This window comes from Pocillopora verrucosa, chromosome 12 (genome assembly GCF_036669915.1).
Source record: "Pocillopora verrucosa isolate sample1 chromosome 12, ASM3666991v2, whole genome shotgun sequence".
Classification (NCBI taxonomy): Eukaryota; Metazoa; Cnidaria; class Anthozoa; order Scleractinia; family Pocilloporidae; genus Pocillopora; species Pocillopora verrucosa.
Genome location: NC_089323.1, coordinates 19,066,908 through 19,085,467, shown reverse-complemented (window position 1 = coordinate 19,085,467; position 18,560 = coordinate 19,066,908). Strand labels below are relative to the sequence as shown.

The 18,560-nt window shown below is 37.0% G+C and overlaps 3 protein-coding genes across 4 annotated transcripts; 1 reads left to right on the top strand and 2 right to left on the bottom strand.

The window, feature by feature from the left end:
• Window positions 1–88: 88 nt before the first annotated feature.
• Window positions 89–1,030, bottom strand: LOC131771525 (uncharacterized). The gene has a single exon (XM_059087334.2). The coding sequence runs from the start codon at window positions 926–928 to the stop codon at window positions 428–430; it is 501 nt and encodes a 166-aa protein (XP_058943317.2). The 5' UTR covers window positions 929–1,030; the 3' UTR covers window positions 89–427.
• Window positions 1,031–1,166: 136 nt separating this feature from the next.
• LOC131771532 (protein KRI1 homolog) lies at window positions 1,167–10,622 on the bottom strand. 2 transcript variants are annotated; one of them, XM_066158745.1, is made up of 22 exons: window positions 10,423–10,622; window positions 10,185–10,264; window positions 9,254–9,359; window positions 9,051–9,153; window positions 8,612–8,660; window positions 8,209–8,258; window positions 7,978–8,053; window positions 7,760–7,837; window positions 7,406–7,506; window positions 7,261–7,303; window positions 6,530–6,607; window positions 6,007–6,102; window positions 5,823–5,907; window positions 5,578–5,663; window positions 5,207–5,282; window positions 4,625–4,696; window positions 4,231–4,259; window positions 3,853–3,970; window positions 3,208–3,338; window positions 2,725–2,789; window positions 2,365–2,466; window positions 1,167–2,148 (listed from the first exon to the last, which is right to left on the bottom strand). In XM_066158745.1, exons 1-22 carry the CDS (start codon window positions 10,514–10,516, stop codon window positions 1,713–1,715), a joined length of 2,154 nt encoding a protein of 717 aa, XP_066014842.1. In that variant the 5' UTR covers window positions 10,517–10,622; the 3' UTR covers window positions 1,167–1,712. The 2 variants fall into 2 exon arrangements, with proteins under 2 accessions (XP_066014842.1, XP_058943326.2); XM_059087343.2 differs by having other exon boundaries at window positions 7,406–7,509; window positions 10,423–10,620.
• LOC131771518 (GPI ethanolamine phosphate transferase 2) lies at window positions 10,585–18,542 on the top strand. The gene is made up of 8 exons (XM_059087324.2): window positions 10,585–11,027; window positions 11,461–11,509; window positions 12,427–12,636; window positions 13,186–13,604; window positions 13,680–14,173; window positions 14,697–15,933; window positions 16,357–16,596; window positions 17,385–18,542. Exons 1-8 carry the CDS (start codon window positions 10,738–10,740, stop codon window positions 17,626–17,628), a joined length of 3,183 nt encoding a protein of 1,060 aa, XP_058943307.2. The 5' UTR covers window positions 10,585–10,737; the 3' UTR covers window positions 17,629–18,542.
• Window positions 18,543–18,560: the final 18 nt, after the last annotated feature.

Genomic DNA, 18,560 nt, shown 5'->3' with positions numbered 1-18,560 from the left:
CACCTTCATAGCCGATCAGATGGCTGACATATGGATTTTACGCTTAGGAACCTTGGAACACATCTAAGTATCATAACGATGGACCAATGCGCTGTGAGATGTCCAAAACAGTTAATGCAAATATACAAAAGTTTACTAGGAGTAGAGGCTTCGACAGCTTTGTGTTTGTTGTGTCTCAAACCTGACAGGATCATGTGGTCTCATATGCGCGAGTCACGTTACGTGACAAAAATGTTTCGAGAAAAATTCTCAAAATTACAGTGATCATAAACAAACTGTTGAATGAGAAAATAAGGTATAATTACCGAAGAAAAAAAAACAAGCGGTCGTCGTTACGAACCAGCTTCGATGGTTAGAGAATTTCTCTCAACTGGTATTAGAACAACGTGGGTTGGTTGGTGAGTAGAATTTTAAAGATGATCAATTTTTAACAAGCACAAACTCCTCCAATACGCCCACAGCATCGATGAGGTTCCTTCAAACCACGGCACAAGCAGTTATCCGTTCGTACGTGGTTTGAACAAGATCCTCGACATCCCCGATTGTTGGGCGGATGATTGACCCACGAGGACACCAAGGTTATAACAAAGTCAACTTTTTCCTCGAAGCAGGACAGCTTCTGTTCCAAGCCTAAGAAGTATTCCCGAACCTCTCCCCGTAAATCTTGTAGTTTGTAGTCAAGGTCTTTAATCTCTTGCTCTTGTTTGTCTAAAGCTTCAAGCAGTTGCTGAATATAATCATCACGTGTTGGACTTCCTGGCCTTGGCAAATTATCATAGTAGTCTTGGAGAACTATAGATTCTTCTGAATCATCGCGACCTCTTCGTAATCCATCGTTATCTGTTCGTGAGGCTTCGGCACTTCTCGAACAAAACAGTTCTTCTTCCGCACTGTGATAATCATAGTCGTCGTGACTGTCGTGATACATGGGTCGCTTTTCCTATAAGCTTCACTCAAACAAAATGTTGTAACAGAAAAACAACAACGGAATACAACGGAACAAGTTCGCGATTGCCCTCTTATCAATTCTAGAGCGATAATTCGAAAGCACCATTATGACGAAATTTCTTTAGTATCTAATTACCCGGGAAAACTGAATTTTAAATACGTCATGAAAATCGCTTCACCAGTGATTCATTCTAATGCTCATCAATTAGAAGCAATCCTTTAAAAAGATTTCATGATACGCGTTTGTTTTCCCCGACGTGTAATTAAACCTTGCAATTCTGCTGACTCAGTCACACGCAGTTGCGGGTTACTGCTTTCTCAAATTTATCTTAGTGAAGCAGCGCCCGCAATCGATTCGCGGCCACTACTTTAAGGTAGATTTATCCTTAACGGAAAGTATAGCTGATCGTAATTCTGTTGGCTATAAATCATAAATATGACCAGACATTTTAATTATTTTTTCCAATATTAACGAATAATGTTGCAAATTCATTTTAAATTCATTCATAAATTTATTCTTTCGGAGCCTCTCTCTTAAACTGCACGTGTTTAGTCAGCGGATTACTTTGAACACGGGAATGAGTAGATAAAGTTGTAGGATGCAACCTCCCCCCCACAATTATATTGTGATCTACTGTGCCGAGTGAAGAGAAAGGGGGGGGAGAGAGAGCTAAGTCGTGTCAATCAAGGAAAACTGAGCGGCAGGTGGACAGATCTCAGTTTTAGGAACAAAATCAGTTGCGCTGGAGATCACAAAAAAACTGCTATTTCTTCTTTTTCTTCCTTGTAAGTCCATAGGAGGCCAGTCGCGAAGCTGATAAATTACTCAGTTTTTCTCGCTTTGCGCCTTTAAATTGTCTGCGCAGCCGCTTTTTGACCGCAAGTTCTTTCAACTCCTCAAACGTCATCCTCCGTCTCTTTGGATTTCTCGTCTTTTGTTTTTTCGGCTTTTTTGATTCCCCTTCATTCTTTCCATTGCTTTCACCTTCTGTAGCCAGTGAAACTTCCTCTCCTGGTAAGTCTTCGCTTTTCTTCTCATTGGTCTTGTCTATCTTATCAGAAGATTTTTTCGTTCTCTTTCTGATATCAGTTTGTTCATTTCGCGCTCCATTTGTATCAACATTGTGTTCCAGTGTTTTACTCTTTTCCGGTAAACTTTGGTCAGATAACTTTTTCTTTTTGACGTTAACTTCGTCAGATCTGAAATATAAAACAAATAATTAATAACATAATAAGTAAAAAAAGACTAATGAACTCACCACATGATGTCTGACGGCAGACATCATGGAATACATGCATCATATACGTGTACAGCCCTCATTCACAAAATATTTTAACGACTTTGCTTGCTTAAGACGGACCCTTTTCGTGACAATGTCGCCACAGCCGTAATTCAACTCTGCATGTACAACACACCTTTCGTTCTCAGCCAGTGAGGTAAGAATCCTTTTCTTCTTTGGCAGATCTCTCCCCCGCTTGCGAAACTTTTTAACTTCATAGTACTCTTCATTTTCAGGTCTGTGATATAAAAAAATCAAAGAGCATTTTATTTTATCTCGAGATTACCTTTTCGAAAAACCGTCCTGTTCAGAAATGGGATAGGAAAGAAGAAAGTTTTGCGTTCGGTCTTCAAATAAACGAAAATTGGCAAGTTCAAACTTAATCACGTTCTACATGATCGGAAATGCTTACAACGGGTGATCTAAGCCGCAGAAGTGGGAAAGAACGTGCCTCGATTTAATTATCACGAAATGTACCAGAATACAGATTTTTTACCTGTATTGGGACATCTTTTTTACAGAGACCCACTGGTTTAGCTCTCTGTCTGGGCAGGATAAAATCTGAAGAGAGGAAAATGAAGATTACTCTCATGAAACGAAAGCAACATACAACACTCGAGATAGCAGTATAGTTTGCTTATAAATTGTTCCAGTTCTCAAATGGCGAAAGTTGAGCCAGCGAGGGAGGAAGGAGAGAGAGGGGGGAGAGGGAGGTCTTTTAAAAGACTTCAACTTCCAGGCCGGGGGGACTATAAGAGAAGAGGGCTTCATACAGGGGGGATACTAAGTAGAGCGTTAACTTGGTCGCTCGTGTTTTCCCGCGCTTCAATCAGTTTGCTCGTTCTTTTCTGGATTTTTCACTAGCTCCTTAGATATTTTCCTTTCTTTCTCAATGGCCGTTGTGATTATTTTTATTTTGGTCTATCGCAATGCATCCTAAGGTTGGGATAACTATTTTTACCACAAATCTCGCTCATACCTCTTCTGTTGTGAGCCCGAAGTCATTAGGTACAACCTGTCGGTACTTAAATCGACAAGGCATGTCTCCTATAATATCCTCATAATCCAGTTTGTAATATTCATCAAAATATTCCTCAAATGTTTTCTCGTCTAAGATAAAAACAAACAAAGAAATTATAAGTTAACCCTTTAACACCCATGAGTGACCAAGATAGAATTTCTCCTTACAATATCCATACAATATCCAGCAGACATGTGACGAGAATTAAGAAAAATATCAATTAGAGGATTATAAGTTGATCCAATACCAAATTCTCCAAACTAACATCATGAGAATTGCATGATAGACAGTAAGGAGAATTACTAATGAGATCTAGGGAGTGAAGGGTTAGAGAAATGCAGAAACCTAATGGATAATAACTCTTTCTGCACATCAACTCTTTACCATGTAGAAATACTGAGCCAATAACTTATTCTAACAATTGGAGTATGTTATCCAGCAACAGGAAGTGAGGAGAAAGAAATCTATAAATTAAAGGGAATGATCTAGATTCTAAACAAATTCCTCTTCTGAATTAAAAGGACATATAAAGTAGCTAAAACAGATCTTGATACTTGAAGTATACCAAACAGCATAACTGATATTCTCTACAGATCAACACACCTGGATTAAATACTGGTTTTTTCTGTGCTATAACACGACCGAATCTCGATCTTCCCTTCCTTTTCCTTCCACTAAACTCATTTGGATCATTTCCATTTTCTTCGTAATCAGCATCCATCTAAAGAAGAAACATTCTTGAAAATTATAAAAAAGTAATGCAAACTGTACATAGTGAGTTTGGTTAGTTAGGAAACTTCTTCAATGCTCAGGTGTACAAGGGACATAAAAACAATCACCTTATCCACACCTAACATCATTTTAAACAAAAAGTGATGAGAATCTTGTGACTAAGTATCTATGGTGTCCAGTGGGGCTCTACATATTCTAATAAAAGACTACTTTTCAGGAAATTCACTGATCAAAGTGAGTAAAACTTACATTAAAGTTTGGATCTTCACTGTGAGGTTCTGAAATAGTTAAAAGAATGTCATAATTATTTAATTTACTACATGAGCCTACTTTGATTTCTTAACCCTTTAAGTCCCACTGGTGACCAAGACAGAATTTCTCCTTACACTATCAGTACAATATCAAGCAGACAAGTAATGAGAATAAAGAAAATATTGATTAGGGGATTACTGGTTGATCCAATTCCAAATTCTCCAAACTAACATCACATAAATTTTATGGCAGACAGTAAGGAGAATTACTAATGAAATCTTGGGAGTTAGAGGGTTAAGTGGCTGAGGCCAACCAAGGTAAAATGTTGGCGATGAAAAGATTGACACTGAATAACAGAAGACAAGACAGAGCATCAATCCTTAATATTTACCAAACGTTCCATCTTCTTGCTGTTCATCATCCACATTTTCATCATAATCACCTTCCCACTCATCCCAGTTTTCTGCCAGAGGGAAAAAAAAGAGCTTCATGTGCATCTGCTTTAAAATAAGGAAATCTTATGTTCCCTAACTGTTACACAAGAGCTCTGTAACATTTGATTAAATCAGTTTATGATCATACCAACAAGACTTGTCATCTTCATTGTTCACCTCAAGTTAACCCTGTAACTCCTAGAATTGATTAACATGTAACTTTTCCCTATGATATACATACACTATTCAGCAAACAGGTAACAAGAATACTTAAAACTTATCAAGTATAAGTTGTTAACTTGATTTAACATCAAATTCTTGTCACTAATTTACAAGGAAATGTGTAGCTAGCTGCTAGAGGGGAGAATTAACAATTAGATCTTTGAGCTAAAGGGTTAAGTGTTAAACCTGTCAGCATAGAAAGGAAAATGTTACTATGGGTGGGATTGTTTAACATGCACATCAAGATACAATGAAGATAACCCTGACTAGATCAGGAAGAGAAGAGTATATCTTAACTTGGTACAAATCAAACTAACCAATATCATCCAAATCATCTTCAAACACAGGTTTTTCATTTTCATCTTCTTCATAAAACTCAGCATTAAATGCTCTCTGTGACAAAATACAATGTAACCAATATTTTAAAACAATTAATGGAATTTACACTTACAGAGAAGATTGCTGCTCTTGACCCAAAGGTATTAATTACAATGCTTTTGGCAAGCTCCACATTTGAATTTTGATGGCGTTAAACATGATTGATGTGTTATTCACTAATGTAATCTTGGCCATCAACAGAGATTCCAAAGAATGTTTACATTATTCAGTATCATTACATGTATAGCTCTTGTGTTTGGAGCAAGAGATGGCATTCTTTACATTTCCCATTAGGAAAATTCAAAATCACCTGCATAGCCTCATCATATTTCTTGGGATCAAAGTCACCTTCTATATCTTCCTCTTTAAAGCCCACATTTGGGTTTCCAGTTATTTCTACAAACAAGAACAATTTAATATTTTTTATCACAATCATTTAACAGTCAAGAAGTGTACAGTATCTGTGGTTAAAACTGTGCAGGGAATACATGTAAGAAAATAAAGATTCAAACCAAGTCTAACAAGAAAAACTCAATTTACTGTGCATCTACAGACCTTTTAATTTCTCAAGCTTCTCCATAATCTCTTTTCTTTTGAGGTTTTTCAATCTCTTGATTTCCTCACGTTTCTGTTCTTTCTCCTGCATTAAAATAACAATTAAAAGTACAGAGTCAGTAAAGGTAGAGCTCAAGGGGGGTCATTACCAAAAATGGAGAATAAAACCTTGACTGTATCTGACCTTTTCTTTCCTTGTCTCTCTTGTTTTTCTCTTCTCCTTGCGACGGTCATCTGTTTTCCGTACAGATGCTTGAATTGTGCGGGGATATGTTTTTATCTAAAGCAACAAAAATATTAATACAAATTAATATTCTACTGAAGAAAGGTTTGACATAGTCCTCCCTAATTTCTCCAAAATAAACACATTGCCAAATGGATTAAAAATGATCAATCACAAATGGCAAACAAAAAGATCTTACTGCAAACTCTGAAATACTGCAATTGGTTTTTTGAGCAATGTGCTGCAAGGATTAATTACAGTGAGAAATATTTAAGATATCATCAGTAATTAAATTGTTGATGCATCATTTTGTCTCTTTGGCTGCTCCACCTTGTTTGTATATACCACCCGTGTGGTATATACTGACAGAAAATGTAGAATAATAGCAATCATGGCTTGCTGGGTTGTTCTTTCAACTTTGTGCATGAGTATGAAGTATCTTAAAGTCCATTGCATTTTACATCATGTATGTAAATGTACTTACAAACTCAGAGTCTGGTTCTTCAAATCTAAAATTGAACTTTCGTTCAAATTCTTCTTGTTTCTCAACTTCTGTTTCATCCTAGAGAATGATACAAAAGCTTGATCAATTTGATTATGTTATTGCACAAGATATACTCTAAATTAAATGATACAGAAATCTTCTTTTACAAATCTTTGTGGCTTTTTAAGTACTAAGTTTCATCCATGTTTTCTGTTGGTAATTCCCAGTGATGGTGATCAGACTTCATCATGGTAGCGATCAGTGTGTGATTGGTAGCCAGCAGACTGGTAGCGACTAGACAGTAATTCCTGACACACAACTAAATACATCAATTTTTGGCATGATTTAGGAATTTGATGAACAGACTCCTTAATAGTATAAGTATTGTTATCAGAATATTAAATCTTATTTTAATTGATTTTGTAAATAAGGGACTGTTCATTATTTAGAGTTAAAAAAGCTGATGCAAATTAAGGGAATGGTCACTAATTTTTAGTTAAGAACTGCTATTTACATCTCTATAACCCCTAAGACTGACCAGCATCTCATTTCTCCTTACAATTTCACACTCAAATCACACATTAAGGTCACAAGAAAAAAGGAAATGATCACCAACTAAAGAGCCTCCTAATTTTTAAATAATTTCTCCTTGTCAACACTTAAAATAATGTATAGAGAACAGTATGGAGAATATACATACTGATGTTAGGGCGTAAAGGGTTAAACTGTACCTCATCATCATCAAAGCCCACAATCTCATCATATGTAGGAATTCTAGAAAAGAGAGAAATTACTCAAGAGATAAATAAATAACCTGAACATCATTAATCATGGTTAAATAAGAAACATAAAAATGAAAGTGAATTTGAATATTACCTCTCTGAATCTTTCTCAAGGTAATTTCTATCCAGAATATAATCTCTCAAAAACTGTTCCCCTTCATCTAAATTGGGATCATTCCAGTAATGACGTAAGGCCTGCTATAAATACCAGAGAGAAAAAGAATTCAATATTATTCCAAAAGCAAGATACTGTCTCAAACTGAAACCAAAGAAAATAAACAGCTGATAATCTAAGGCAGTGACACTGAGAAATAATAAATTAAAGCTATAAATAACAAAGGATGTAACTTTCAGGTTACCCACCACTGAATTTTTAAACTGAGTAAGCTCAGCACTCAAACTAAACAATGATGAGTAAATTCTGAATGTTTTTTAATGCTTTACTTACCATACTCATTGCAGACTTTGTGCTTTGTTTGTTCTCCTGTCCTTTCAACCATTCCACATAATCTCTTTCCTCCTTCATCTAGATAAATAAGTGTGAATTAGGTCAGTTATAGCTTCCTTCCAACAAGCAGAAAGCACATCTTTAAAGCAAGTGTCTTGTATTTGAGAGGTTCTGTCTGTCTTAAATCAGGGAATGGTACAAGAAAACATTCTTGTTACCTTTTCTTCCATAGTTTTTTCTCTAACTTTCAGAAAATCAGCATCTTCGCCATCATCCTGAATAGCTCTCTTGAAACTATAAGATAACATGACAACTCATCAAGACTGACATGTATGTTACCTTTTAACTGATTTGATTGGCACCAGTAGAACAAGTTGTCAAGAAAAGTTGCTATGGGCAGCTCTTAGTGCTCGTATAGATACTTGTAATCTCACAAAATTCATCTTTACCTTTCTTTTATTTGTTTTTGCTCCTCCACAAAAGTAGGAGATCTTCTGCCCTGAAATACAGAATTATGTTGTGTGACAATTGGACCAAATGGTTGGGGATAAATTAATAACCTACTGCATTAACATTGTGAGACCATTCACACCCCTCAAGAAACTGAACTAAGCTGACAGTATCTGTCTACTGAGCACACAGTACATTTGTGAGTACTCTCGAGAAATTTAATAAGAGAGTATTACTTTTTGGTACCAGTGCAGTTTATTTATGGTCCAATCATCTATCTTTCCACACAATAAGATACAAGAGGCTTTCATTCTCTTTCCCTGAACTTCTATTTGCTGCTTGAACTTTGAAAGTTCCTCAAGACTACCATCCAGAGGTGTTGTACCCTTATATTTAACTCACCTCAAGCGCTTTTTCATCATCACTTTCTTCATCACTCAAGAATGCCTCGCTAGAATACAAAATCAGGCAAACTTTCTTATTAAAAATAAAAAGCCTGCCCCAAAATTTTTTTAATGAGCTGGTTTTCCAAATAAGATAATCACTACTCCTCTGCTCCAATAAAAAAATGCCTGACACATGAGCAAAGTTATACCAACAAGTTTATTGATACTACACAATAATCTTAAAGAAGGACACATATCAAACTTCACATGATAGTATAATATGACTAAATAGTATCACACAAAATTATATTCAACAACCATGACTGTGGAATTCAGTTTAGGATAGGTGAGAGGTAGTTACAGCTAACTGGCAGAGGAGAGCCTAGGGGAATGTATAGAAAGGGTAAAAAAAAAAGTTTTAAATGTTTTACTTTCTTTTTATTATAACAACTAACCTTCCTCTTTCCAATAACTCCTTTCTTTCAAAATCTTTTAAATACATAGGCTTTTTGGGTTTATTCTGCTCTTTGCTACTCCCTCCTGAAGAACTACTGTTCTCTATTTAAGAATAAAAACCAACTTTAAGTCTGAATTTTAAAAAAAAAATGGAGAAATAGGTAAGAGAATCAAATTTGTTTATAAGCATCCTTTACCATACCATCTTCATGGTAAAAATTGGAATCCTTTTCATAGATTTTTGGGTCTTTATTCTTGATCATGGATAGAACAGTCAGAAAATCCTTTTCCTTTTGTGAAGTGAGTTCCTTGAAATAAAAAAAAATTAATGTTACTCTTCAAATTTCATTGCACAGATTTACTGTGTTAAACATGAACATAGCTTTTTTGTCATATTTGGAGCTCTTCAGTGAAATATATCTTCACTGTCTTGTTATGATGACAGTTGTTCAGTTCCCTTTAGAACTGAGCAATAATTCTATTTTTGCAAAACAAAGGGCATGTGACTTTTCAATCTACCAAACCTGTCAAACTCCCTGTCGTTTCTAATCACTGTATCACAAATATTTCATTCCCTTGGTATCAGGAATTGCTCATTCTTAACTATATTAAAAATTTAAACAAATCATATGCATCCATCTGTCTTTCTCTGCTTTATACTAATTCATCCAGCAAGGACATCAGTTGAAATCTGTTTACAATCACTGTGAAAATACTGTTTGTAAGGCCATCCCTGCCTTTACATCAATTCATATATTTTTCTTCCCATTATCTTTACTTTTTGAAAGGGACTTCTCTATGGCAGTAAGATGGCATTTATTCTAACAGTATCTTTTCACCCTTCAACTCCCACAAGTGATTTACATGTAACTTCTCCCTATAGTATTTGTACATTATCCACAAAACAGGTAACAAGAATACTCAAACTTATACGGCAGAAGTTTTTATGTTGACATGACACCAAATTCTCGTAATTTTTTACAAGGAAAGGTGTAGCAACCACAGGGGAGAATTAAGAATCAGATCTTGGAAGTTAAAGCATCAAGGACTCAGAAGATTATGCATTCAAGCTACAAGGATGAGTATTTCACAAACACTGAACGGAACCCTAAATAGAATAATTCAAAACTCACCCTTGCATCCTCATCTTCTGATTCAGATGAACTTGAATCGGATTCGCTCCCTGAATCCTTGTCACCAAATTTCTGCTTCACTGAAACGAACACAAGTTATTGAGATTTAAATTCGTAACTCACACGGAAAGCCTCTTGCAAGCAGCCAAGTTTAATATCGATTATGCGCTTTACAAGAAAACGCTGGCATCATAGTTCAAATATTTATGCCTTCGAAGAAAGGCTATTAGAAACTTACACTGGTCGAGTTCAGCTTTTTCCTTCTGTTTGTGGAGTTTCTTCGCAAAATCCTTGTTTACAGTCAACTTTAAATCTTCCATGCCGTCCTCCATGTTGCTTTACTCTATTGAATATGCTCTTTGTTGTGTCGCGCAGGCCACTAGTATCGTAGTCACATTTTCAAAATGGCGGAAGATTTAGCTCTCTTTAGTCAAAGTCTCTTGGAGTTATCTCTTAATACTGACGTGTCATAGCGATCTTGTGTAAATATTGATTTTTAGATCGCTGATTTCTTGATCGTGTTCATCAGAAAAAAACACCTTTCGTCGAGGAGATGCCTCACGGTCACAGTGTACTCATAGTTCTCCTGCTTCTTTGTCAAATCCTGGGCTTGATATTGTTTCTAAGAGGCTTCTTTCCGCTTAAGAAAGCTATAGATGGAAGAGCAACTAACGAGAATCTTCCACCTGAGCCATCATTCGAAGGGAAAGGAGATCTTTTACCTCCGAAATTTGGAAGAGTGGTCATCATGTTGATAGATGCACTGAGAGCAGATTTTGTTTACAGTGAGCAGATAAGGATGCCTTTTACGCAAGAACTGATCAGTCTAAATAAATCATTCAGGTGAATTAAATTGAATTCAGTGTATTATAACTACCAGCTCTCAGAGATCAGGTGGATCATTAACAATAACCCTTTACACCCTAAAATTAGTATGCATATTCTCCGTACTGTTTTGTATACATTTCAACAGGTGTTGACAAGAGTAACTGGTTTGACAATCAGAGCTTCTTTAGTTGGTGATCATTCCCTATATTCTTGAGACCTTAATGTAGGATTCAGGGGTGATATTGTAAGGAGAATTCAGATGTTAGTCACTCTTAGGGGTCCAAGGGTTGATTCCATTATGTTATTGGTCACAATAAAATAGAAACCTCAGAGACCTTTTAAGACATAACCTGGAGACCCTTATTCACTATTATCACTTTGTTATTTACTGACTTTTCAGTGAGGATATACATGTACATATTTACTATCCTTGTGTAATATTCCTCAGTTTCATGGCAAAGGCACATCCACCAACTGTCACTATGCCAAGAATTAAGGTCAGTTAAGTATGTTTCATATCTGTAGAAAAAAAAATAACTCCGCAAGGCTCTTAATATAAATACTATAGATAAAAGAAAGAGTCTGTACTGGAGCCAAGTAGCCCTGCAGGCCAGAGCTTATACCAGTTTCTATAGCATGAAGTGACATGGCGTATTACTTTTTCCATGGATTGGATGCTAGTCTATTGCAAGGTTACTCCCAGTATTTCATCAGGATTCCCTGACAGTTCACCAGTACCCATTTATACTCATGGGTGGAGAGAGGCATGGGGAGAGTAAAATGTCTGGCTCAAGAGCACAATACAATGACTTAGCCAAGTCTTGAACCCAAAACCTCTTGATGTGGAGTCCAGTGCACCAACCATTAGGCAACTGCTTCTTCCCCCAAAAAAATTATAGAGAAGTCATTGTGTATCCCAGGTCATGGAACAATACCCAGCAAATTAAAGAGCAGAGCATTTATGCCATTAATGAACACTGAGACTATTACTTACTGCTGGCTTACTTAACCCAGAACACCCAAACATCAGTATCCATATTCTTGTTACTCTTCTCTATCCATTTCCTTTGGCACTGACAAGGAGAATTTGTTTAACAATCAAAGCTTCTTAGGTTGATTTCCTTTATTCTCAAGATCTTCATGAATGATTCACTAGTATTACTGTAAGAAGAAATTACATGCTGGTCACTTTGTGGGTTTCATGGGTTAAGAGATTTATCAACCAAGCTTGATCATTATCAGAGGTTTCACTACATATGAAATAGAGATCTTTTGGTCAAAATATGTTGGAGCTAAAGGATGCCAATATTTCTTATGCATGAATCTCTATGAAGCACACCTTCACAAGAACTAAACAAGAGATGGGTGCAGAATTTGTAATGTTTTCATTTGACATGTTGATATGTTATGACAGGCACTCACAACAGGTGGCATACCAGGATTTATTGATGTTGTTCTCAATTTGGACTCAAGTTCTTTACAAGAAGACAGTTTGATCAGTCAGATGAAGTTTGCAGATAAGAAGCTTGTTTTTTATGGTGACGATACCTGGATGAAGCTGTTTCCTGGACACTTTGAAAGAACTGATGGAACCACGTCATTTTTTGTGACTGATTATACAGAGGTACAAACAAAATATCCTTGAATTAACCCTTTTGTTCAACAGAATGAAAAAAAGTGAATTTATCCTTAAAATGTTACAATTAGCTTAACCTCACACCATGAACCTCCATAAATATACAGTCAAATATGGTAATATTGTGCAACAGACAAAATATGAAAATTTGTATTGGAATAAACTGTCACATTCTCAACCTAAAAAACTCAGTCATTAACCCTTTAACTCCCAAGATCTCATAAGCAATTCTCCTTACTGTCTGCAAAATGATTCTCATTATGTTAGTTTGGAGAATTTGGTATTGGATCAATTAGTAATCCCATAATGGATATTTATCTTAATTCACATCACTTGTCTGCATGATATTGTATAGATATAGTGAAGAGACATTCTGTCTTGGTCCTTTGTGTGAGTTTTTTTTAGCTGATTTAGGACTGTTTAGCTTAGTTTTAGTTCATTTGCTTTTCTTTCTTTATGATCCTTTCCCATACTTAGGAAAGGATCTTATAGATTCAGATCAACATTCTTAGTTGTTCTGATAATATCTTATTACAGGTAGATAACAATGTTACAAGACACATTGGTAAAGAGTTGAGAAGCAATGACTGGGATGTTATGATTCTTCATTACCTGGGCCTTGATCATATAGGACATATTGCAGGACCTTCAAGTCCCCTAGTTGGACCAAAACTCTTAGAAATGGACCAAGTTGTAAGTGATATCTACAATGAAATGCTCCATTGGCATCAACAAAGAAAGGCACCATCATTATTGGTGCTGTGCGGTGATCATGGAATGAGTGAGGTAGGCAGTCATGGTGGAGCATCTTTGGCAGAGACAAACACACCCCTTGTGTTTATGAGCCCATTATTTGAGAATGGTGGAGGTGAAGAGTTTTCAAAGAAACAAGTTCAACAAATTGATCTTGTTCCAACCTTGAGTCTTCTCCTGGGGCTTCCTGTACCTCAAAACAGGTAATTAATAACAGTTAGTCTTAATTGTTTATGCATCATATTATTTACCTATGTCTTAACCTTCCATTCTTTCAGCTTAGGAATCCTCCTTCCCGAACTATTCGGTTCCCATAGTGCAAGAGAAAAGCTACGAGCAATGCAGCTTAATTCACACCAACTATCTCAAGTGCTCATCACAAATGGGCATTCTGTTGACAACATGTGGGAACCTCAACACGCCCACAAGCTGCACTCTGATTGGCTGAAATCAGCAGAGGTTGACCTGAGTACTACAAGAAACCAGATTACCTCAGCGACTAAGGTTGCTAAGCAGTACATCCTGGCACTTCAGAAAATGAGTGGTCATGTGACAGCCTCTCTTTCAAACTACGACCTACATGCTATGATTTACGGCATAGCTATTCTTTTTCAAACTCTATACTGGTTCGTCTGTGGTTTGCTTCAACTTTCGTTTGACATGAAGACAAGAGATGAGATGAATTTTTCAGCAACAACTGTTATTGTTGTGAGCGGCGCTGTTCTACTTGTTGCAGTTCTTCATCTCTCTACTTGCTCCAGCACAGTGTTTGGTAAGAAGATATCTCTGTGGCAGGGCCATCAGCAATTGCAGATAATTTAAAGAATGTATTCTATTATTCTATTACTATTACTTGATAGAGCATCCAAATAACTTCGCTAATTAATTTTTTTTCTGTGTTCTTTTATAAATCACCTTAGTATGGATAGCAATTTTAACAGTGCTCAAGTAAACTTTTGTATAGCTTCTGCTGTTGGGGAAGTGACTGCTTTGAAGCAATTTCAATTGAGTGTCGAAAATTATCTCGGATTGCTCTTCACAAATTTCTCTTTGTAACTGGTCTGCAAAAGTCACTTTATAGGGTTTCTTTAAAAATTACTGCAACGCGGCTCGTGGAGTACTGGGTTCCATTTCAGTGCATCTTATTCCTGTGACAAGTATTAAAATGCCTCACACCGTTTTAGAACATTTTCATCCTGACTCAACCTCTGTGTCAGACAATTAAGGCGGAGAATGCTCTTCCAGGTGTTTTTTTTTACAGTCGTCAAATTATTTTTTTTCTTTTCTTTTTTCAGGTGGAAGCGACATTTTGTGTTCAGTAACTAGCCTGGAATCTATCGTTCTCTCTTCTATATTTGCATTGCTATCAGGAGTCACACTTGGATCTGTTCTGATTGGTCTTTTTCATCATTTTACAAGCTCTCAGCCTTTTTTCTGGGTGGTTATATCAACCCTTTCATCGCTTTTTCAAAATAAGACTTGCTGCTTTCTTGTCATAGGAGTTTTCCTCCATGTTGTCAGTCTCCCTTCGAGTAGTTTTGTAGAAGAAGAACATCAAACTTGGTACCTTTTGACATCTACTTTGTTCGTTATCATTTTTCTTGAGAAAATCACATCTTGTAAGCATCTCAATGAAACAGAACTTCACCATCGTTCGGTGATAAAGGACGAGGACTCAGGCAATAACAAGACACACAAATGTGGGAAAGGAAAGTCTTTTGAGCTTTACAGTAAACTTGGTGACGCTAGTTCTCACAAAAATTCTCACCATTCCACAATAAGTAGACATAACGCGGATGGGCTTTGCTTGACGAGTCTAGACGTTGATAGGATAAGGACTAGAACTGAAAATGCAATCTCGAACCAAGATCTTTCTCAGTCAGTTTCAACTTCAACGGGATCTGGGAATCACATAAATGAAAAAAGAGCTTTGGGACTGGAAGTCATGACGTCCAAGAAGGGAGTTTTGTGGAAACTTCTGCTATGTTTTGTACTTCTTGTTTTAGGAAGATTGTCAAGGAGCTGGAACCAAACTGGAATAAAATGGGCAGATAGACCTGATATTGGAGACTGGCTTGTGAAGCCTTACAACCGAAAAGTGTTGTCTTTAAGTTATTTTGTATCGCTTCTCTTCATCGTAGGATTTCGCTACAACTGTCAAAATGTGCTAATCACCCTTGTCTTTGTTGTCGGTGTTGTGAGCGCTTACGTATATCGGACTGTCACAGGAAGTCTTCAGTTACCATGGATACCGAATGAACCTATCACGAAGGGGGTCTCAGCAGCACGATTGACGTATTGTTGCGTGGCAATAATAGCAATAGGGAATGCTATTAATTTATGTAGGAGAAAGAGAAACAGCAATAAGAAAAAGACTTTCCAGGAATATAATTTTGACGTCTGTGGATCGTTAGAAGGGATTCAATCAGCTTTACTATTGTTAGAAATTCTCCTTCAGAGGCCTCACAACGCACCACTTTTAGCGGTCTTTGTGGTTCAGGAACATATCTTTAGGAAATTGCTCTGGAAAAGGTACATGTAGGCCAAATTATGAAGATATTTCCCTTAAACTCCCTCGATCCGATTAGTAACCTTCCCTACTTTCTGCCATACTTTTCCTAGTATATTTAGACGGGAGAATTTGGAATTAATCCAATAGTGGCCGCCAATAGTGCCATCAGTTGAGATGGGCAAAAAATAATAGATAGATTAACATATACATCGCAGCCAGAGGCCGAGAGTCAAAATTCCCATAATTTCTTTTCTGAAGTCTGCTCTAATTTGCTGTTGGTTGTGTGCGAAAACAGCGCCAACCATGCATCGCTACAAAGTTACACCATCAAAACAGAGTGTTCAGTCCTGGTCGACTCTCGGGCATCTCTAACATTTCAGTTTTGTCTCAATCTTATAACCACGTTAGAGTTTGTCTCTTGACAATCATATTTTGGTTTTTAGTCAGGCGAACACATGGCTTATTGTACTCAGCTCTTTGTGGATGGGACACGCTATGTACTTTTCCTTGGGAAACTCCAACAGCCTTGCGTCGGTGGATATATCAGCTGGCTATGTGGGATTAGAGAACCATATACCTGTTATTGTGGGGCCCTTAACATGTGTAGCTACTTACTGTGGGCTTTTACTTTGGCTAATGGCGGCAGTGTTGTCTATTGTGAGAAACGCTCGAGATGTTAAGAGGTAAGGGCACCCGTACGCTCTTCTTTTGTACAGAGTAGTAGTAGTAGCTGTTTCTCTCCCAGTGCTTCAGTGTTACAATGAATCAGTAATTATGTTGGAGATTCTTTGCAATGTGCGAGAATCTCCTACAGTACGAATTGCAATAATCCTTATCGCTTCAGATCACGTGCGGGCTGTTATTAGTTCTGCGACACAAGCGGTAAGACCCGCGGGATTCGAGCCGCCGAGTGAAGTGAGCGTGTAAGGGTTATGGTACGTGTCATTCTTCAGGGTCGTATCCTAAAGGTTGCCCTGCACTGGGCATGCACCATCTGGTGACAGAAGACATGGTCGACTGAAAATCACCTGGTACCACACTGTCCTGGCTTAGCTCGGTGAGGTAAAATTCTCATGGGTAAGGCAGAACATGCTCACAAAACAGGGGTTAAAGGAAAGAGATTGTTGTGGCCTTGTATCGCACTAAAAATGAAGAGGATTGGCGGGTGGTAGCTCATGTTACAGTGCTTATGAGAGCCTTCTCGGAAGCTATCTCATGAGATGGATACAGAGCTGAGTAATTTAAAAAAGTTGTGGACTAAGAGGCTGATCGGAAACTCTCCTTTAAGCCACACATCACATATACAAGGTGTTCCATCCTCCTTCTGCTATTTACAATTTGGCTTTGGAGGAAGACTCTTTTCTCGGGACTGATTCTCCTGTCCCAGCTCTGTAATGGTTCTCGGTAAGCTTTTTGCTGTAATCTTATTTGGTTACTTTGTACTGATTTCAGTTCACTTTTTTACAATCAGGTTACAGTATTCTCTCCATCAAGTGTGTTACGTTATCTCACTCTGCCAGGCTCTGATCCTCTGTGCCTACTGTACGTTGGTATTTGTTCAGCGGTATCATCTGTTTGTTTGGAGTGTCTTCTCACCAAAGTTGTTGTACGAAGCGATGAAGACTCTTTTGTTAACTTTATGTGTTATTGTTGTACTTTGCTTGATGACTTTAGTCGGGAGAACGAAAATAATTTATTCAGAGAAACCTGATTAAAGTCATTGTGTCAGGAAGGTAACATATTTTTACACTATGAGGCAAAAACTAATATTTAATGATAAACGGCGGATTTCCAATGGATTCTAGGGATTTTGTTATCTTTTATTTCGAAGTGCATACGTTCGCACATGTGTTAATCCACTTTTGAATACTTGAAACAGATTAATCGTCATTTCCACTCAAGCGGTATGACTAAGCGACGGATAAATACATGTTTTTATTCGTATGGTAATGGTAGTACTTCGCACTAGCAATCAGTCTGGAATTTGCATAAAGACCTGTCCTAGATTGTATTTACGGTTAGTGTGTAATCATGAGAACTACCAATAAAGGGCTTTGTTTTTTTTAAGAAAACGCGACTGATCTTTCAAAAGAATTAATAAGATGAGCTTAAACAAACTAAAAGCAATCAGAATGAGCTGTCACACCTTTGTCACGTTTACGACATCAAGGGTTTTCCCTGCGATTTGACGTCACGTCGGTGTACCCACGCAATTAACCACGCTGTTAAGACATTTGTTGAAAGTTTATTAGAAAGAAGAAAGAAACAAAGCAATTTGTAGCGCTTTTTATTTGTTTTGTGTTACTTAGCTGATGTTTTGTTCTACTTTTGTTTAATTTTAATTCATGAGTGGGACGAAATGAAAAATAATGGCGGCCGAATGGCAGAAATCACTGAGGCATCAGAAAAAATTAAGAAGACCGAGGCTCTGTTTTTCCATCGTCATTACCTTTGATTTCGCATAAGTTAACAATGTGTATCATAACATTTTACAGCATTAAGCAATTACGCTTCTTTAATACATTCACCAACATAAAGTTGGCAAGAAAAATGTTTTGTGAATAGAATTGAACTATGTCCATGTTGAATAAATTAGCGAATCAGTGTATACAACTTAAATAGGATGATTCATGAAAACGAAATATGT